At 40.0% G+C, this 20,203-nt stretch overlaps 1 protein-coding gene across 14 annotated transcripts in view; it reads left to right on the top strand.

Moving 5' to 3' along the window:
• Window positions 1-20,203, top strand: part of TCF4 (transcription factor 4) — a 385,872-nt gene that overhangs the window by 183,434 nt on the left and 182,235 nt on the right. For 10 of the 14 annotated variants that reach the window (XM_044934831.2, XM_044934837.2, XM_025273451.3 and 7 more), the window contains exon 6: window positions 8,719-8,783. In XM_044934831.2, coding sequence (XP_044790766.1) covers window positions 8,719-8,783 — 65 coding nt within the window. Of the gene's footprint in view, window positions 1-8,718; window positions 8,784-10,036; window positions 10,208-10,289; window positions 10,679-10,723; window positions 11,265-20,203 lie in introns of those variants that run through there. The other 4 variants (XM_044934841.2, XM_044934843.2, XM_044934840.2 and 1 more) reach the window with 3 other exon arrangements.

Here is a 20,203-nt window from a genome sequence, read left to right on the forward strand (position 1 = left end):
TGTTGTTATCTCCCTGGTTTATTGGAGTTTCATCCGATGTAATCTTAAAGATCAAATCAGTTCACCTAAATTGGTTATTCTTACCCCAACCTGTTAGACTAACCAGTGAAATTTTATTGTTTTTTTTTTTTTTTTTTAAAATAGATATTCTGGACTCTGTTCTACTGATTGCAAGTCCCCTGGGGTGGAGAACCCAGGTTTCTGTTTTAAGAAAAGACCTCTGACAGTTCTCATGACTGGCAGGGTGTCTGAGCCATAGAACTGATTTGAAGGGCTTGATTTCCTGCACCCCGATCCTGCGTCTTCCTTTCCTTCTAAGATGACAGCAGAAACATTTTGTTTCTGCGTGCTTCTGATGCCTTCAATGTGTATTGCGAGCTTGACCTTGGTTTTCATTTTTCTATGCAAAATGATTACATTTTGTCAAATAAAAAGCAAAACTTCAGATGTATATGATGTTTCTTCGGAAGCCCCACAGAGCCCTTCATTGACTTGGTTATGCCCAGACACCATAGACACTTAACTGCAATAAAAATATGAAATAGGGCAGGCAGAACAATTGAGATCTTATTCACATCAAGCCAGTGGTAAGTTACTCGTTAGAAGTAAGTTGAGTGATTCCAGGGTTACTGTTAGTCCTTCAGGCCCCTAGGGGACCCTTGTACAAATTGCTGATTCAGAAAATCATTACTCCGGTGACTCAAGTGGCACTTTAGTGGCCTTAAAGAGTTATTCGACACACCTCCCCAAACAGCTAAGTTATCCCCATGATTATGTTGATTAATTGCACACTCTGTGGAATTAGTGTTATTTTCAATAAAAGATTTTCCAGCATTGGGAAAAGAAAGGATAAAACTCACGTGCTTTCAGTTGATAATGTGTGCACTTCTCCTAAGCGTGAGGGAGGGGATGATCCCAACTGTTGTCCGGGGTGGGCCAAATAACCTAAGACAGTACTTTTCATTTTGCATCGAAAAGGGGATTTTTGGTGTCCCAGAGGATGGTCACTCAAAATGTGACCCGTTCTAACATTTTCATTCATCAAAGGACTGGAGAATGCTTCTTCAACCTACTACAAATTGAGGAGAGGGCTGTGCTACATAGTGAGGAAAAGCCGAGTGGAATCATCATTGTTACCACAATAGCTATGGGTAATAAAGGTGGCATATTGTAAAAGCAGATTTTGGTACAGGAATTGGTTATTCAGGTTCTAGCTTTGTCTCTTAATATCTGTACAACCTCTTTTATTTGTTAGAAGTTGGTTGCCTTTTTTTTTTTTTTTTTTTCCTTTTTGGCCACGGGGCTTGTGAGATCTTAGTTCCCCGACCCGAGAATGAACCAGCGCCCTTGGCAGTGAAAGCAGAGTTCTAACCACTGGATCACCAGGAAATTCCCCACTTTTTCTGAATTTTAGTGGCTTCTGCTATAAACATAGGGCTTCCCAGTTGAGTCAGTGGTAAAGAATCTACCTGCCAGTGCAGGAGACAGAGGAGATGAGGGTTTGATCCCTGGCTCATGAAGATCTCCTGGAGGATGAAACAGCAACCCACTCCCGTATTTTTGCCTGGGAAATCCCATGGACAGAGGAGCCCAGTGGACTGCAGTCCATGGGGTCGCAAATAGTTGAACTCGACTGAGCGCACGCACGCACTGTGAACATGGGGTTAAAATGGCCATCTAAGGAACTCCTAGGGTCTTATTGTCTTTACCTTACGTCCTATATAATGCTTTACAAATGTGAGGGCTTTAAGCAGAATTGAGTGTAGATACTGAACCATGTTTAGAATCCTCCCAAGTGAAGAGTTTTGGTGAGGCCTCAAGATGCTCTTAAGTATATCTGGAATTTTGGTACACCCACTGTTTTGAAGGCACTGTCTAGACGAGATGAGGTGAATCAATGACAGAAGGCAGCTAAAAACTCATCATTTTCCAAGATCAGAGCTCTAGTTACTACCGAGTGTTCTGTTTTGATGAAAGGAAGGACTGCAGTTAGTCTTTCCTGGGAAAGTGATTTGGTCCCCGTTTCTCATCATCCTTTGCTGCAAACTGCATGCCTCATCACTTTTCCTCTGCATTTTCTTTCTGTTCTCAATTTAGGATGAAGTGGAGGAAGAGAATTTTCTAGACTATGGAATGACTATTTTATCTGCTGAAATTGAGTTGTAACTCTTTTAGCATGAAATTTATTAAATTTGGATTAAAAAAAAAAGGCCTCCTGGTATATAGTAGGAGTTCTTTCTACAGGAAAGAACCAGTGGTCTTCTCTGTATTTTAGAAATAAGGAAAATAACGTCAGTTTCTGGTTTCTTGTAAACCCAGACTGTCACCTCCAAGCTCGGATCAGGGAAAATTAAGATTGACTGGCTGTGATGAACATTGGGGTACACATGTCTCTTTCCCTTCTGGCGCCATTTTGATATTTGGCAAAACTAATACAATTATGTAAAGTTTAAAAATAAAATAAAATTAAAAAAAAAAAAAAAGATTGACTGGCTAGTGAGAACCACGAAGGTGTATATTCTTGGAAACATCACAACAAGACACAAGTATTTTTAGGTCAATTAAAATAAAATTCAAATTTTAACCTTGTAACCCAGGGCATTCTTTTAAATGTTAAGTTTTTAAAAAGAGTGGTTTCTCAGATTCCTCAGGATTTGTGTCAGTAGGCAAAAAGACAAGAACAGGTATATGTGTATTCAAATGGATTTAGGAAAGATTGCATGTCAAAATGGTAATAGTTTGGATGTATTGGATTAAATAAAATGTATGATTAAAATTAAAAAGTAAGTGAAGTTAAAAAAGATATTAACTGAAATTAAAGGTCTTCATTGCAGGATTTTTTCAGAGGATTTCCCATGCTAAGATACAGTGTAAATTTCTGGGGGTCAAGAGGGATATATAGGCAGCTTGTAACATTTCCTGGGCTTTTAAATTTGCCTCCTTTTTGTTTTTCGGAGCCTGTTGTGGGGCTGTTATTCCACAGAAGACACTAGTGCGCTATCTTGTCTTGTCCTATACTATGACTGTATTTTTACTTTCACTCTTCTCTTCTTCATTGGTTTGAACTCATGTTCTTCACAAGTGACGTGTGTAGAGATGCTGTTTGCGGCCCTGTTTTTGTCAGTTGCTTCCAGTTGTTGTGGAGATGGTTACAGATTTTTTCATGAAGTCACAGGTTCTGGTGTACATTATTTGCACAGCTTTTAAGTACCTAGAGACCTTTTAGGAATAAAACACCATGTAAATGTAAATTATCACCACCTCTAAGACACTTTCATTAATTTCATATCAAATTCCTGAGTGTTTTGAGCTCTGGGATTTGAGTCTTCAGAATTGGGCTTCTCATGTATTTGTAGTTTTTTTTTTTTTCTCCCCGAGTTTAAATTCTGGCAGCACAGAATAGTACGAAGAGTCCAGCCTTGGGAATCCAACTGCCAGGGTTTGAATCCTGGGTCTAAGAGTTGCTGCCTTTGTGAGCTTGGGCAGTTTTCCGTTTCTCAATTTTCTCATCTGTAAAATGGCATTTATATTATGTGCCTCACAGGGTTGGTTCTTGTGTAGATTGAATGAATGTCTACATAACCTCTTTGTGCAGTGGGGATACGTGACAAGAACTCGGGTATCATGTGGACAAGAGAGAAAAAGGTAGGCATGGGAAAGATGAAAGAACTGTAAATTATAAATAACCTCATGTATATTTTTGGAACCACTCTTCTGGTTATTGTTTAATGAAATACTCTTTTCAGTATGCCTCCCACCCCCAGATGATAAGGTAACTAAGGATGGGCTGAGGGCAGGGACAGAGATTTAATCCAACTCAAACAGGGTTGTGAACAGCTCCTTGATCTGGTGACGGAGAACAAAGGGCTGGCTCTTCAGCTCCCAGAATGAGGATCAGCGATGGAATAACCTTGCTGGGTATTGTCCTACAACATCAGGTCACTTTTTTTTGTTTTTGTTTTTTTTAAATCAAGGCTTTTCATAGGATGATGTGTTCCAGCATATAGTGCATCTTGTTCGGTTGTTGGTGAAATACTTACCATTTATATGTAATATTAAAAGTGGCCTTGTAAGAATGAAAAGCTAGAAACCCAAACACAACCTATTGTTATCCTACAGGTCAACCACCCGTGGGCTCATCTGAGTCACGGCTTATCTCCAGAAATCGTATCATGGATAAGTTCTTGCCTGTCTCTCACTCCCTCCAAGTGGATTAGAACTGTTTGGGTGTAGTAATCTGCCAAAGGGGATACTTCTTAGATGTGTCCTTGTGAATTAATGAATTTATGATACCAGTTTTTTCCTTCATGTAACACTTTCATTCTCAGTCATTTCCTATGGCATTTGCTTACAATGGGATACCACGAATAGATTGTAAGGAAAATTAGGAGTCAAATGGAAAATTATGTAATAATATAAAAGTATTAGATTTTGAATTATATAGATATTTGTTCATCATACTCCCCCCCACATTAAATTTTTTTTCTTTATCCTTCAAGAGGCAGCAAGATAAAGAACAATTGAATAAATAAGCAAAAGGATTGGTCTTTAAAAATAAATGGGAACAGCTTATATTTTCTGCTTAGCTTTGAGTTTTTGAAGGGCAACAGAAAAAGCAAGTGACTCCTTTATTGATTGCCCATTGGTGTCATTTTTAATAATCAAATTTAAATATAGGTTTTTAACAGCTGATGGGTTCAATTTGGACAAAATGCGTGTTGACTTTCCGGATTGTTTGCTCACTGTAGATGCCGACTTGTTCTAGAGAAGGGGCTGCGAGTTGAGCTCCTTTGTCTTTAGAAGGATTGATTGACGGATGTTGTGTCTGCTCATTTACAGCGTTTTTCTTGCTTAATTTAAAAAATTGTGACATAGCATTACATGTTCCTTGTATACATCATTTTTGCAGAAGAAAGTTGTTTAGCCAATATGTCGACTTCGTTTATGAAATCCTCTCTTGTAGCTTTCATTCAGCCTTCAGTGTAGCCCATTAGGTCATATTATTTGTTTCATGCACGGCAAATCGTCACCAGCAGCAGAATTTAACATTTGGTCCTTTTAGGTATAAAAATGAATCAAATGCTTGACAAGATTTGTTTCTGGTGTATATTTCAGAGTCCCCCCCCACCCCCTTGGTGGGTAGACGACAAATGTCACTAACGGGTACTTTTAGTTTTTAAAATATGGACAACAGTACTCCATGCAGTAAAAGACTTGAGCGATTAATGCTACCCTTATGCCTCTTTTGAGTACTTTTAGCCATGGGGCTTGGCACTGCCGCCATTGTCTTGGTGCCAAAAAATATCCGCAGCGGCTGTCGCATTCTAGTACTGGAGGGTTGTCTCGAAAATTCCGCAGTGAACGCGCCGGGTTTGTTCATCACTGCTATCTCTTTTAAATATTGGAAAAATAGAATCTTGAGCTCTTTCAAAGCTCTGTTGTGATCGTGGGGATGAGGGGGGAGGTCGGTGGCGAAGAATGGAGGAAAGAAGCTGTCCGCGCCAGCCAGTGGGTATAAGTGACAAAAATCCATGCCTGGCATAGAGTAAACACACATATTTAGGAGCTTTTGTGTTCACGAGCACAGATAGTTACTTAAGGATCCTACTCAAACATGTTATCAGTGCTCTTGAGAATTTTATTATCTGAAACAAATGTTCCTGAGCATTTTAAGCAGAAGACTGACATCAAGATCATAGCTGATTTTTAGTGGACAGTTTATACAAAAGATGTATATATTTTTTTCTCCCTGGAAGTGAGGTGCCATTGTAAAATGGCTGCTTTTTGTCATTAGGAAATTAGTGGAGTAGATAAGATAGGATTGAGAAGGTGCTTGGGTTTACCCACAGTCCATGTCCTGATTGTTTTGCTCCCAAACAGGGATCTGAGCTCTAAGGACAGATTTATAGTTGATTTTGGGAACAAAAATATGTAATAAAGTTAAAGGTTTACACTATCAGAATGACATGCATTCACTCAGGATCTCTGGAGCGATCTATTTGATGGTAAAAGTGGATGCCACAGATGAAATCTTTACAAGGAATATAATCCTAAAAAAAAAAAAAAGTGCCCCTCCCAGCCTCCTGCTGGCTGCGCTGCTCTTCGGTGCCTCACAGACTTCCACAGAGTCCTGGACGGGTGCCCACTGATGTCATGGAAACACTCAAATTACTGAGAATGATTCATGTCTATGCTGGTCTCTTGTCCTCCCCCACACAAACAGGAGTAGATTTTTAACCCTGACAACTTGTAATTTGCAGTGGGTTTATTTTTGTATCTGGATAAATATTTTTTAACAAGCAAAATTAAGATTAAGCAGTCTGTATCTGATATGATAGTAAAGAATGCTGGGTCCGTGTAGCCAAGAGCACTTTGGGGACTCTGCGCCGCCTGCGTCCCTGCTCGGCTCTTCCCCCTCCTCTGCTCTCTGCCCACCCCTGTGCTTTCCAGTCCACTCTCCTCCCTTCATTTTCCTCTTTTCCTCTCTCTTCTCTCCCCTGTTTATTTATTCACATTCTCTTTCTCTCTCACATCCTTACTATTTGCATGGACCCCCTCTCTACCTTTAAAAGAATGAAAGGAATGGACTTAACTTTATATGTGTGTGTGTGTGTGTGTGTGTGTGTGTATATGTGTGTGTGTGTGAATTGAGACAAGTTCTGGTAGGCAAATTCATCTCTCCAGGTCTATATGCAGGAGTCAAGTTGGGAAATAATGCCAGGAGGTGAAATTCTGTAGGAGATAGCTTCAGTAACTCCTTCTAGAGAAAGAAATAGATCGCCTTTCTTCCTTCCAATTTCTGGAAGTCACCAGAACAGGACACTAGATACTCAGTTTCCTCGGAAGTCAGAGTAAATTCTACCTTATCTATGTCTCTTTCTGTCTCTCTGCTTGTCTGCATGTCTACCTGCCTCTCCCCTTGTCTTTCTAGTTGCTAAACAAGTGGATATTATGTCAAAGTGAATCATGTCCTGGTTGTATTAAAGCTTTGTAGATGTGAGAGCTTAAGGAAGGACAGACTTCATTTGATAACTCATAAAGATCGAGTTGGTTTTTTTCTGTTAGTAATATGTATAAAGAGAAGTTAAAGACTGTAAGTAGCTTCCATCTGACACAGAAAAACAAATAGGTCTTTATGACCATTTATACTTCTAAAACAGGCAAATGAATCTCTTCTTCAATGTAAAATCCTCATACAATGAAAGTTACTCTCTTAGACCTCCCAGGACTGAATCTGTGAGTTGGTATCCTGTTTCATTGGACTGAAATTGATATGGTCATTGATTTTCTGCTTTGCACTGAATACTGTGTCAGAAGTTGGGTGGTGGGAGTGTGTCCCCAAGTTTGAGATTGATTGGAGTTAGTGGAAAAGTTAATAATGATGGGGAAGAGGGTTGATGTTAAGACTCAGGTTTGGCTTCCTTCAAAAATCATCTTCTGTTTTATGTCTATAGTGACTCACATACAGGGTGAGCTTTTGACTAGTTTTAAGATTTATCAAAGGCACATTCCTTGTGTCGTGTCAGAAAGGCATGCCCTCATAGCATTGTCATTGAACTCAAAGATTACAGTTGAACACTGCTGCTTGTAACGTTTATGTTAACTTGAGTCAAGGGGGGAAATCTTGGGTGTTGTGAACTCCGAAGGATCCATCCAGCCTCTCAAAATACTAGTTTTGAATTTTCTCATTGGAAGAAAGAATAGTATAGTCCTGGGTAAAGAGGACAGCGTACCTTAAGCTCTAGTCCCAAGGGAAGAGTGTATCCTTCTGTCCTGGACGGGGTGGGGTTTGTGTTGTGGGCGGGACAAGCCCTTTTGAGTGTCCTAGTGTGGACTGTTCTCTGTAACAATTCTTTATGTGTCGCTAGGTATGTTCTACTGGTTGGATCTCTTGTAAGGTGTTTTCATTGTTTTCCTCCTGATGATTAAGGCTCAGCATACTTTTTAAAAGAAACAAATGAGCTGCCTTGATTTTTACCCTTAGATATGGCTCTGTACATCTCTGTAGAGTAGTCAACAGATAAAAAAATGGAGTGTTAGAATCAGAACAAGACACTGATATTCCGTTACCCCGTATTCTGCTGGGTCTACTGGTAGAACCTGAAGTTGGCCTCAGAGTGGGCAATTTTTCAACAGTCCTCTTTCCCAAATGTAAATTCCATCATCATCTTGATCATGATGGTCTTTACTCCTGGGAAAGGGAGTTTAAATAAGAGAGAGAGGAAGAGAGACCCAGAATTTTGAATAGTTTCTTTGCTTGATTCACCATCTGGAGAGTCCTGATTGATTAGCTTTGGCCTCACCATTAAGTGTCAATGTAATCAATGGGAATGACTAGACTAGGGTCATTACATAGATAATGTGCCTGCTGTGTCAATAAAAATGAAATTGTTTAAATTTTGTGAGCGAGAAAGAAAGTGAAAATAAGGAATGACAATTTGTTTGTTAGAGAAAGTGGAGGCCATTGGAATGACAGTTTTTGGAAGTGTGGAGCAGTTTGGCTAAGAATAGGAATGAAGGATATTTTTTTCCAGTTTAGCATAGCCAGCGTGGGGAAGTGTTATCCCCTGCCTTGCTTGCATACATTGCCAGTAGTGCCTACTTTTCGTGTGTAAACATCGGGGAAGAGAAGTGGATGTCTGTTACCTGAAGGAGATTTTTTTTTTTTTTTAAGGAAAAACACAATTTACACTTTTTTGTTGTTGTTTCTCTTGGCAGGTAAAACAGAAAGGGGCTCCTACTCATCTTATGGGAGAGAATCGAATTTACAGGGTTGCCACCAGGTAAGTGAGAGTCTCTCTTCGGGGAAGGGTTGAGAGGATGAGCCTGGTGAATCAGTGTGTTTTGTAAATTAGGTGATGCATTTGAGGCTGGGGCACTGAGGCACCGAAAACCTTCCGATGCCTGACTCTTTCACAAAGTAATGAAATGACACCGAGCGCGGAGTCATGAACACCCCATCGTATCAGCACTGTGTTCACTGGCTTGTTGTTATTTTTTTTCATCCATCAGCCGGTACCAGTGGCACTGTTTGCAAACCAGCGATGTCGGGGAAAGTGGTTCTATCAAAAGAGTTTATTTGCAATTAAGAACTTGAGAATTTCTTACACTGGAAATGCTTCGTGCAGCCATGTGTCAGATCCTGGGTTTTGGGTGGCTACTGCCCTAAATTATAGTTTTCATAGGGGCTGTAGGATGTTGTGTGAAAACAGGGTTGTATTGAGGGATAAAAATGTCTGTGAAAATATGATTTGTTGTCCCTTTTTGTTTCTGAATTGTTTTTGGCTGAAAGTCAAGGCCAGCAGGCTAACAGCAAAGCCGTCTCAAGGGAGGCATGCGTGAGCTAGAAAAATAAGAGTACTTTAATTAAATAATAAAATGCCAGTGTCATACAAAGGTATAGCGTGTGTGTGTGTGTGTCTCTGGGCTTTGTGCATTTGCATACTTTCAACTCTCCAGAGAAAGCCCAGTTCTAAAAATACTATCCATAGCCAAAAGTGTAAGCTTTGTTTCAAGACAATTGAGTTTTTACAGACGCTTTCTTTTTAATTTCAGTATCGGTACTAATCACATGTTTCATATCTTTTTCTTTTTTTCCTTGAAAGATTTAGACTTTCTTTTTCTAAGGGCATTGCTTTCTCACTTTGGAAAACTCTTGATAGAATTTAATGGTTCTCTTTCAGATTCAAAGCTTTCTAGCGTTACATTATTCATCCAAACAGAAATGAAGTTCTTTTTGTGCTGGGAGGGGAGTGCTTGTTCTCCTGCACCCTCTCACCCTCCCGTCTTCTTTAGTGATGGGGGAAGAAAAAATTTCATTTTGCTTTTTTTTGAACAACCTGTTTCATGGATCCTGGAAAATGTAAGCAGACAGTTTTAGTCATTAAATAGAGCCTGCTTGAGGAGGTGGCCTTTAGGTATCCATCATAGGTTCCGAAAGGTGGAATTCTGGTGGAGTCCTGTGTGTGTGTGTTTTTTTTTTCCCTTCTGGAGAGATTTGCATTTTTAAAGTTTACTTCTTTGGCCCAGCCACCCGTTCAGTCATACTCGGCATCTGAGAGGCTTGCTGTGATGAGGTGAACGGTGCTGGTTTAAGATCTCCCTGCTGCACATGCTGCAGAGTGCAGTTGACGGCAGTTTGTTTGGAAAGAATTCTGCAGGAAAGAAATTTACAGCCATTCCAGCGCGACGGAAACATCTTTGGAATGTGAGTGCAAATGTGCCGGGGTAGATAGCTCGGGCAGAGAGCCTCGGAGCGCGAGTCTCTGGTGTAAAGCTCTCAATTCCCGCAGAAGAGCCTGTTCCTGTGTATCTGGTTTCTGAGGGTCAAAGCAGAGGTCGTTTGAGTTTTGGGGAGAAGAAAGTTGACAACATCCTTCCTTTTCACAGATGGTCATGGCAGAGGTCTCTGTTTTCGCCCGGCCTCTTTTTCTGGTCAACGAGAGAATAGACTTCCTCGCCCCTGTATCCTTTCTTCCTAATAGGAATTGGCGTGATTCCTCCCAGACACAAAGATTTCCTCTGCTGAGTAAGCGCGAGGCCCCTTAACTTGTGAAAGCGTCACTCAGCCCGCGTGAGTCTGTCAGTGTGTGTGTGCCGGGACACAGACCCTCCCTCGGTTTGTGGGCAATACTGCCCTCGGGTGCGACTGAAGTTCGTTTTTTTGGGCAAACGCAAGGTGAGAAGTGGCAAGGGGCAGAGGGTGGATCAGAGGTGGACAGACTGGCGTGTGATGGCTGAATGTCTGGCCTGGGGAATGTTTCCTTCTGAGACGTTCATGTCCAGGAGAATTCTGTTGTATATAGGAGCGCGGCTGCATCCGCTTCTCTTAAAAAAAGTCTTCATAATCTAGCCGTGGAGTGTGGAGATTTCTTTCATTCTGATTTCTGCTTCCTGGTTGTGAGTCTCGCAAGGACCGACTCTCTCTGCTCAGCTTGGGCTCAGCAGTGGCCATAAACGGTGTTGATCACTTAAGGAGAAAGCAAAGAGCACAATTCTGGAAATTCCCCAATTGAGGAAATCGGGGTTGGAGAGGGAGAGGGTGGCATATTTATGAATTTCTGCTTTCGGTGAAATTTGAGAATAGAACAGACCCTAGTGTGTCTTCCGGTGAAAATGAGTTTCTCTTGAGCCGAATTGCTTTTTGAATTCCTGTTCTCCAACACCAGCTATGCAAACCCCAAAGAAAGGCAGACTCTCCGTGTGTTGGGCTTCAAGTCTAAATAGCAGATCACAGCTGAAACGATTCCTCACTGTGTGGCAAGGTGAGTGACTCGTGGAGAGGGAGCTTGTTGTTTTCTCCTGCTTACTGCCTTAGAGAGGTGCTGGATGGAAATCCTTTAACTGATATGCCCCGAGGAGCTCCCCAAACTGCTTTGTCGTATTGTAACCCTGCATCCTGTGGACTTACTGGAATAAGCACTGTTATAGATGAACATACTTCTTCAGTTCCAGCAGCCTTTTGTTTGGTCATCCTGTGGACTTACAGGAATAAGCACTGATATAGATGAACATCCTTCTTCAGTTCTGGTAGCCTTTTGTTTTGTGCAGAGAAATAGCAGTGGTAAGCAACAGGTAGCCAACTGCTGTCTTGGAGAAATAAATCATTATTATTTTGAGATGTGTGTTGTTTCAGAATGCATCAGGTTAATATATACATATGTATATAAATGTATATGTATATATCCGTTATGTGTCTCTTGAGGGTGTACCACTGACAGTGATAGACATGGGACTTTTAAAAAGTGGGTGTTTTAGCCGAGACACAAAAGCTGGCAGGTTCTTTATTAGCGATTAAATTGTTTTCATTAAAAATAGTAGTGGGATAATATGAATTCATGAATGCATTTTCACTGAAAATGATCAGAAATGAAGTCGGTAACTTCTCAGCCTTTTGAAATTGTACAGAACATAAACCCAAAGAAACCAAAGCGGCCAAACGGACTTTTTTTAGTTCTCACTAAATATGGCAAAACTAATTTCAATCAAATTGGGGTACGAAAATTACACCCAGGCTTAAAATGTTTTTGCCAAATTGCAACCTCATACTACTTTTTTTTTGAACTGAAAGAGAAAATGTAATTTATAATGGAAAGTCTGACAGAAACAAAATGAGAGGAAGTAAAGTTGTTTGCAGGATAGTCTGATCTTTATACAATAGCCTATAGCTAGTACCTAATGGACATCACTGTGCATGACGAAAAGGAAAAAAATGTCATTTGCTTTCGGCCTCTCTTGCTGCTTTGAATAGGATGTTTGGTGATTGCAAACCTTTTTTTTTTTTTTTTAAATCTTCCTGAGATCTTTTTTTTAATGAGGGTGGTGATGTCAACACAAATACTTGTTATTAAGGCAGAGGTTATCCCCTTAAATGGAAGTGGAGCATTGATTATCAGGAAATGTTTGTTTTGTCTTTCTAGGAGATAGCCCAAGTCTAAAGCGATGGTTTTATTATTAATATCTTAAGGGCAAGGTTGTGTGTGTGTGTGTGTGTGTGTGTGTGCACGCGCGCGTGCGTGCGTGTGTGTGCGCGTGTGTGTGTAATATAAGGAAAGCTGGGCACTGAGACCAATTAAACTCGAATCTTCTGAGCTGGGCCTTTGCGTTTCTGACAACTCCCCAGGTGATTCTAATGTGCAGCTAACTTTGATGATTTCCTAGAATGTTCTGTAGGAATCTACTGTGTTTAAAAGATTTGTGTTCAAAATCAAGTATAGCTGCTGACCCTAACAAAGCTTTTAGATTTCTTGCCTTAATTTGATTATTCAAGACATGGGACTATATTGCATATGTACTTTATTTAAAAGGCAGTGAAAATGCGGGGCATTCTGAACATCAGTAAGATGCCTTGAAATCTTCATACAAAATCCCACAACTGAATATGCGAGCCCCTATCTTGTTTTCTCTAGTGAAGTCCAAGGCTCTAACCTTATCCACATTCTTTTTCTTTCTCAGTAGGTAATCAAATAGCACTATGCTGATAAAGTTACTTGATGTTTCGTTCTTAAAGCCGATGGGATTTAAGAATTAGGCCTAACCTCAGATTGTTTTGTTGAGTTCCAGAAACTTTGCAGCTACAGAAGACATGGGTCTTCTCTGTATGTGATTTAGCGTGCTCATAGAGTCATTTTAGATTCACTGAAATTAAACGTATATATTACACATTTAAGAATGGATTTTCTCATTTCAGTTCTTTTTATTTTTGATACGGAAAGGATCACAGTAAAAATAGAAAGGATATACACAGAAAAGACATGAGATCCTTTGTCTCTTCTTATGAAAATGGCTTTTAGGTCTTGTGCAAGCAGAAATACATCTTGGTTTTTAACTTCACATTATGGTTAAATGTTTGATTATAGCATGCCCTCATCCATACCTGGTTCTCTGTACCCTTACTAGGAATCTCTTCCATCCGTGTACTGTCTTGGCGCTCAGCTTTGCCTTCATGGTGCTTTTCGAATGTGCCCTTATTGATGTTTGTGGAATGGTGGTTTCCACCAGATTCTGTAAACTCCTGAAGTCAGGGGCCAGGTTGGCCCCATCCGGCCCCGTGTGATCTCTGTATCTGGCACAGTGGGGATTGTGATGGCCTGAGGCTTATTTCCCCGGTATCACTTTTGGGATCATTTTGAGAGGGTGAAATCTGAAGAGTCCTGTGTGAGCAGCGTTTTCCTGCTTCAGAAAACCAGAAAATCATATCCTCTCAAAGAAGATTTGGGGCTCTTTGGGGAGCCGTTCCTTCGACCGTGCTGTGCAGACTCTGGAATGACATAGAGGGTCAGATCCTGCAGAGTCACTTGTCACTCATTTTCCTGGCCTGAGTCCTAGCTGGGTGGCCTCGTCATTCCAGGTCTGAAGGTTCCCCAGGGAGGGAATTGGAGATGTTCTCGGTTTCCGGTGGCGGTGTTGTTGGAACCAAAGGTCAGACTCCAGGCCCATCCTTTTTGAATGTGCCAGTGTGGGTGGTGGGGTAGAATATTAAAAATCACCACGGTGTCAGACATCTCAGGCACCAGGTCTGCAGGGTGATGCCATCTCCACTCTGTGCCTAGCACTGGTTTTCGGGCTGCGTTTCCTTTGTCTGGGGGGCATTGCTGTGGGCATACCCTTCTCCCGACCGCCGTCCAGCATGCACCAGAGGGGAGAGTGGAGCTATTTTTTTCATTGCATCGGTTAACAAATATTTATTGGCCTTTAAGTGAAGTGGTAGGTACAAAGGAGAAAAACAAAGGGAAGCTCTTGTATACTCTACCTTCAATCCCCACTGGTAGCTTTCTTGATATTAAGAGGAAGAATCAAACACCATTCATTGAATTTACAAAATTTTCTTTAATCCTACATAGTATAAATTTTCAAGTTCTCAGAAGAGTTAGAAAACTCAAACGATGAAAAGTATCTGTTTTGTTCGCTTTGTGCGCGTGTGTATATATGCATGTATTTTTCAGTGCACCGTTTTTAAGTGGCAGATCTCATAAGATTTCACCCTTAGGTTTTTCATCATGTGTGTCTGAAAATTAAGAACAGTCAAATAGTGTTATCACCTCTAAAGATACTAACCAGAGTTTCCTAATCTAATTCCCAATCCTGATTCATATTTCTTTGATTGTCCCCATGAAAATATCTTTATTATCTTTTTCCCCCTCCAGCCCGCCCACACTGTGTTTATGCATGATATTTTGTTTTTGTGTCTCTTTAGAATTTCTTTTAAACTAGAGAGGTTCCTGTAATTTTTTAAAAAGTGACATTTAGCTTAACGAGAGCAGGCTGGTGGACTTGAAAAAGGGTCCCCTTCTTGAACTGTTGGGCTATTTCTCTGTGGTGCTGTTTGGTACTCGTCTTGCTTGCAAATTGAAAATTAGGCTGAAAGGCTGTTTCAGATGGAAGTTCAACCTTTTGGCCCGGAATATCTCGTAGATTATGTGCTTTATGCTGTGTTTTATCTGGAGGCATGTAATGTCAAGATGTGTTGCTGTTGGTGACACTAACATTACCAACTTGGTAGAATTAGAGACCCCAGGTCTGTCCATTGTAAAGAAGCCTTCCCCCTCTGTAATTAGCAAACAGTCTTTGTGTGGATTTTTTTAGCACTGGGCATAGATCCTTGTGCCCGTGTTCCCTAACAGTCTTTGACCTGATGGTTTTAACATGTATTGAGGATACTTGCCTGAATCAGAGGGTTTTGAACTAGTGATTTAAAAAAAAAAAGCTCCATCATTCCTTCTATGTTGATAGCTGACAGTGAAAGAGATTTCTTTGATTGTTCGTTTCAGTGCTGTCCGTTTCAGTGTTCATCTATAGAAAATGTAATGTTAATAATCCTTGTGTTAAATATGGTTCCTTACCTGGAGGAGACTGGCAGTATTAAAGCACCCTTCAAATTTCTTAAGATATTTTGATAAGAAAAATAGGTTATGATTCAAGCTAATGGTCGGAAATGCTTCAATTGCATAAGGGAAGACATAATTATAGGCTATATTTCCTTACACATAAACTCTAGTATACTTTTGCTATAATTTGGAACCTAGTGACAATCTGTGTGCCCCCAGCTATTAATCTTGCCATAAGCACCATTGTTTCTCTAAAATTCTCAGATTGCTCCTCTACATTGTAGTAATTGTCATTAAAGATCTCACAGGGTCGACCATCAGTGGCTGACCCACTGAGTCAAGTGGCTTACTGTGATGCCCAGTTAAGTTGCTCTGTCAAGGATCACTGAGATAGTGAATCCGTGTATCCATTCACAACCCAGACTTGGCTGATGGATGAAAGTCAGAGTGAGTGAATTTCTAAATGTTAGTTTGGGCTCATTCTAGAGGGAGCTGACAGGACTAATATTAGCTGCCAGTATAAGTTCCCAGGCTGATTTAATAATTAAGAAAATGATGCTCAGAGAGGTAAAGCAAGCAGACCAAAGAGTCCCCCCAGCTAAGTGTGAGAGCCAGGCTTTGGACCCTGAAATGCCTGGTTTTAAAGCTAGTGCTTTTCTAAGTTGGGTTCCCTGCTGCCGGAGCTCATGGTGAGGTTTTTGGACTCAGTAATAGGTCTGTATGAGAGCCCATTGGAAAACCACTTTCAGCAGAGAGTAGAGAATCTGGATCTAATATACTGCCTAGAATGGGGGATCTTCTCAGGGTGAACTGGAGCCATAGTGGTGGGGAAGGCAGAGAGGAAGGCAGGGATCCTCACAGCCTAACCTTAAAAAAAAAAAAAAAAGAAAAATGTACCACATGTGACTGTATAAATAATCTATTCTGTAATGCCCTCAAAATTAGCATGTGCAATTTCATTAAAACCAGTGAAGATTTCCTGTGACGAGGCTGGGGTAGAATATGCCAATTCACATTTTAGCAACAGCATGAACACTTTCTTAAAAATGTATGGATTATCTTTGGGCCTTCCTTTCTGTGCGGTGCAGACAGAATATGGTTTACTACTTCACAAATTTGGATTCTTCGTAGATCAAGTTATTCTTCCCCCAATACAAGAACTATATAGGGTGAAATCTGGGAGCAATACCTTTTTCAGGCTCCTAAATGTGACCTAGTAATTTTTTTTTGATTGTGGCATTTAACTTGTGAAATATATAAAATGACAAATATGTGTTAGAAACATACACAAGTTGTATAGACAGTTCAGGACAACTAGTGCATAAAAACCATTGAAATTGATTCGAGGTGGTTTATAAGACACCAAAAACATGAAGTCCTAAATGAAACTTCACCAGATGAACTTCTCTTTTCTCATGAAAAGTATTTGGGGGCTTTTAATAACCTCTAGTAAGTAGGACTATAATTCATCTAACTTTTGATACATAAAAAAGAGAGGGGATATCAATGAATGACTAAACAACTGACTTAATTGTTTTTAAATAATTGGTAAAATTTGTTGTTGAAACATCTTCCCTGGTGGCTCAGACGGTAAAGCATCTGCCTACAACGAGGGAGACCTGGGTTCGATCCCTGGGTTCGGAAGATCCTCTGGAGAAGGAAATGGCAACCCACTCCAGTACTCTTGCCTGGAAAATCCCGTGGATGAAGGAACGTGTTGAAATATACCTGCCCATCCTATAGAAATCACTGTAGCCCTCTAGCTTCTTTCCATAAAAAAGACAGTAGACTCACAATTCAGCATCAGAGGAATTTTTCAGTATGGAATGGGAGAACCATTTGTTCCTTTGTGTGTGATATTTCTTGAAATGGTTTCATCACTAGGAAATTTTCCTGAAACTCTTAAAACTAAAACCCCAAGTTAAAATAGTGAGAACACTGCAAGTTACCAGCAAAACCCCATAATCTTTGTAGAAATAATTATTTAAGAAATAAATAGGTAATGAGTCTGCTGCTGTGCCCGATGGTGGTAACTTGCTTAGAATTGAAGAACCCCATCCTTTGAAAAATTGTGTGTGTGTGTGTTCTCTTTGTTCGTTGTTGAGTCACTAAGTCGTGTCCGACTCTCTGCAACCCCATGGACTGTAGCCCAACCAGGCTCTGATGTCCATGGAATTTGCAGGCAAGAACACTGGGGTGGGTTGCCATTTCCTTCTCTTTGTTTATGTAGGTTTCTTTACACTTTCACTCACAGATAAACAAAACTGAGCTTCCTAAAGCAAGTACCTATAATGTTAACTGTGTTATTTTTAATCTAACAGAAGTAGTTTCTTTCGAGAAGAAAACTGGCATGTGTACACAGTTGTATTTGCTTTAGCATTCCTAATACACAAATATTTTTTCACAGTTAAGTTAAAATCTGGTGGGATAGCATCTTTAGACTGGCCCTTCTCTAGATTTTGTTGGCTAGAATATATTATCACTGTTATATTGTTATGGTACTTAAGGAAATCTGTATAACCCTTGATTCCATTAACCTGTCTTTTCGAAAGACCTCTTCGGTAAAGGCTTTCTATGATGCTTTAAAAAAATACCAACTATGTCTTATTTTTAACCCACCTCAAAGTCACGTTTACTTGAATTTGGGATGACAATTCAATGATATGACAGCGATTAAGGAAGAACATCCCTAACATTTTTCAAGCAGTGATCATCCTCCAGAGCTCTAGATGTGGGGGTCTCTGTGGGTCAGGGTTTTACCCGTGCATGCACACAAAATAATCCGAGCTCATTTGTACCATGGTAATGAACAGCAGGGCACTGAATCTTTTCAGTTTTATTGGTATTATATACAGTAAGTTATTAAATTTCATCTCTGTAATACACCTGCAGTAAAATAACAAAACATCGCTGCACTTAAGGAACATGTGTGTGGTACAGTGCCCTCCCCCATCATTTCACTGCCCCCCCCCAAAACAGCTGCTTACAGATTTCAAGATCCATTGTATATATTCCCTTGAGCCCACCTCTAATAATCGAGACACATCTGCCATTGCAGTATTATAGGCATATGTAGTTTTATTGAAAACTATACCTGTAAAAAAATTAAATAACTCCTACCTCAATTAAATTGGCAAGATACCTTTTGCAAAGATCATATTGCAGACCTCCTGAGACCCAGTGAGTTCATTTTATTCTTATATTACAAATCACTAAATATGTTATTTTTATTTTGCTAAGTAGCTAACTTTTCTCATACTCTGTTGATAAGTCACTTTCATTTTTTCTTAGTTTTGTTTTCCTTCTCCCCTCATCTTTACACACACACACACACACACACACACACACACACACATAAAAGCTATAGGAAGGAAACATTGAGTCTGGCTACCACCAACACAGGATAAATAAGTCAAAAGGAAAGGACCCTAAAATATACCTCCATTTCTGAAGTGATTATCAAATAGAAATAAAGGTTATAAAATCAGGATAAAATTCTTAACTCATCTTATGCTTTGATAGAGAGTTTTATAAGCCTTTATGCTTTGATAGAGAGTTTTATAAGCCTCTCTGAGATCCATTTGATTATCCTAATAGAATAGGAAATAATATGAAGAGGGAATGAGTTAGTAGGTGATACAAAGCTTATATAGGTGGATTCCTATTGGATTAAATCCCTTACCTTAGCATTAATATTTTGTTGAAGATTGCATCAGTAGTGATGCCTATAAAATAATTTTTATTCAAACAGAAGTATTAGTCAAATATTCAGTAAAATCAACTAAACATAACTTTCTTCTCACTTAAGATATAGGGTGTCAATACTTGTATATTGTATGGTTATATAATAGTGAATATGAATAGTTATTCATTATGAGTTAATTATGCCACTCTTACAGCCATGTAAGATTAGCTAAGAAGAAGTGTTTGTAATTTGTTTCATGTTATAATGGAAAAATCTGAAGATAAGATGCCAGCTATATAAATAGAAAGAAAACTATATACCTTTTTGAGAGAACATGAAGGTGACTTGACATAGTGTCGTAGAAAGAATATTTTTTGTTCTTCAGAAGGACTGTATATGAAATGGATAGAAGGAGTAAGAGATGGGTCCCTGACCCAAAGTGAGTGTAGACTTAGAAGATATTCTCTGATGAGAGTTGAAAGGTGGATGTTTTCACAGGAGGAAGTCACAAATAAATGTCAGTGACAGTTGCCATAGAGAAGATAGGAAATCGGGTTGCGTTACTGATCACCAGTTTGGTTTAAAAATAGTTGGATGTTTCAATGATGAATTTTCTTTTTTTGATTGGTTAAGACCTACGGTCATTTGGTTTCACTTGAGGTTGCCTGGATCTGTGAGATTTTGCTCTGTCTGGGATCAACCAGGAAATTTCCTGTTCAGACTCATGGCGGTACAAGCCTGAGTACTCGAGTCACTGCTCAGATCTAAAACCCCAGGAGAATCAGAATTCAAGATCTTACAAGTATTTCAGCTCTTAAGTGTTTTTAGTAGAAAATTCATTATAAAATTCTAAGCAAATTTTTTGCACAAAGCTCACGCATGAGTTGGAGAACACAACTTCACTCAGGCTATACCACTTCTGTGAAAGTGAAAGTGAAGCCACTCAGTAGTGTCTGACTCTTTCCAGCCCCGTGGACTGTAGCCCACCAGGCTCCTCCGTCCATGGGATTCTCCAGGCAAGAATACTGGAGTGGGTTGCCATTTCCTTCTCCAGGGGACCTTCTGGACCCAGGGATTGAACCCAGGTCTCCCGCATTGCAGGAAGATGCTTTTAACCTCTGAGGCACAAGGGAAGCGTCCCTGTCAACTGAACTTTCTTCCTTGGATGTGATTTACTCCTGTGGAAAGATCC

Source organism: Bubalus bubalis, chromosome 22, assembly GCF_019923935.1.
Source record: "Bubalus bubalis isolate 160015118507 breed Murrah chromosome 22, NDDB_SH_1, whole genome shotgun sequence".
Taxonomy (NCBI): domain Eukaryota; kingdom Metazoa; phylum Chordata; class Mammalia; order Artiodactyla; family Bovidae; genus Bubalus; species Bubalus bubalis.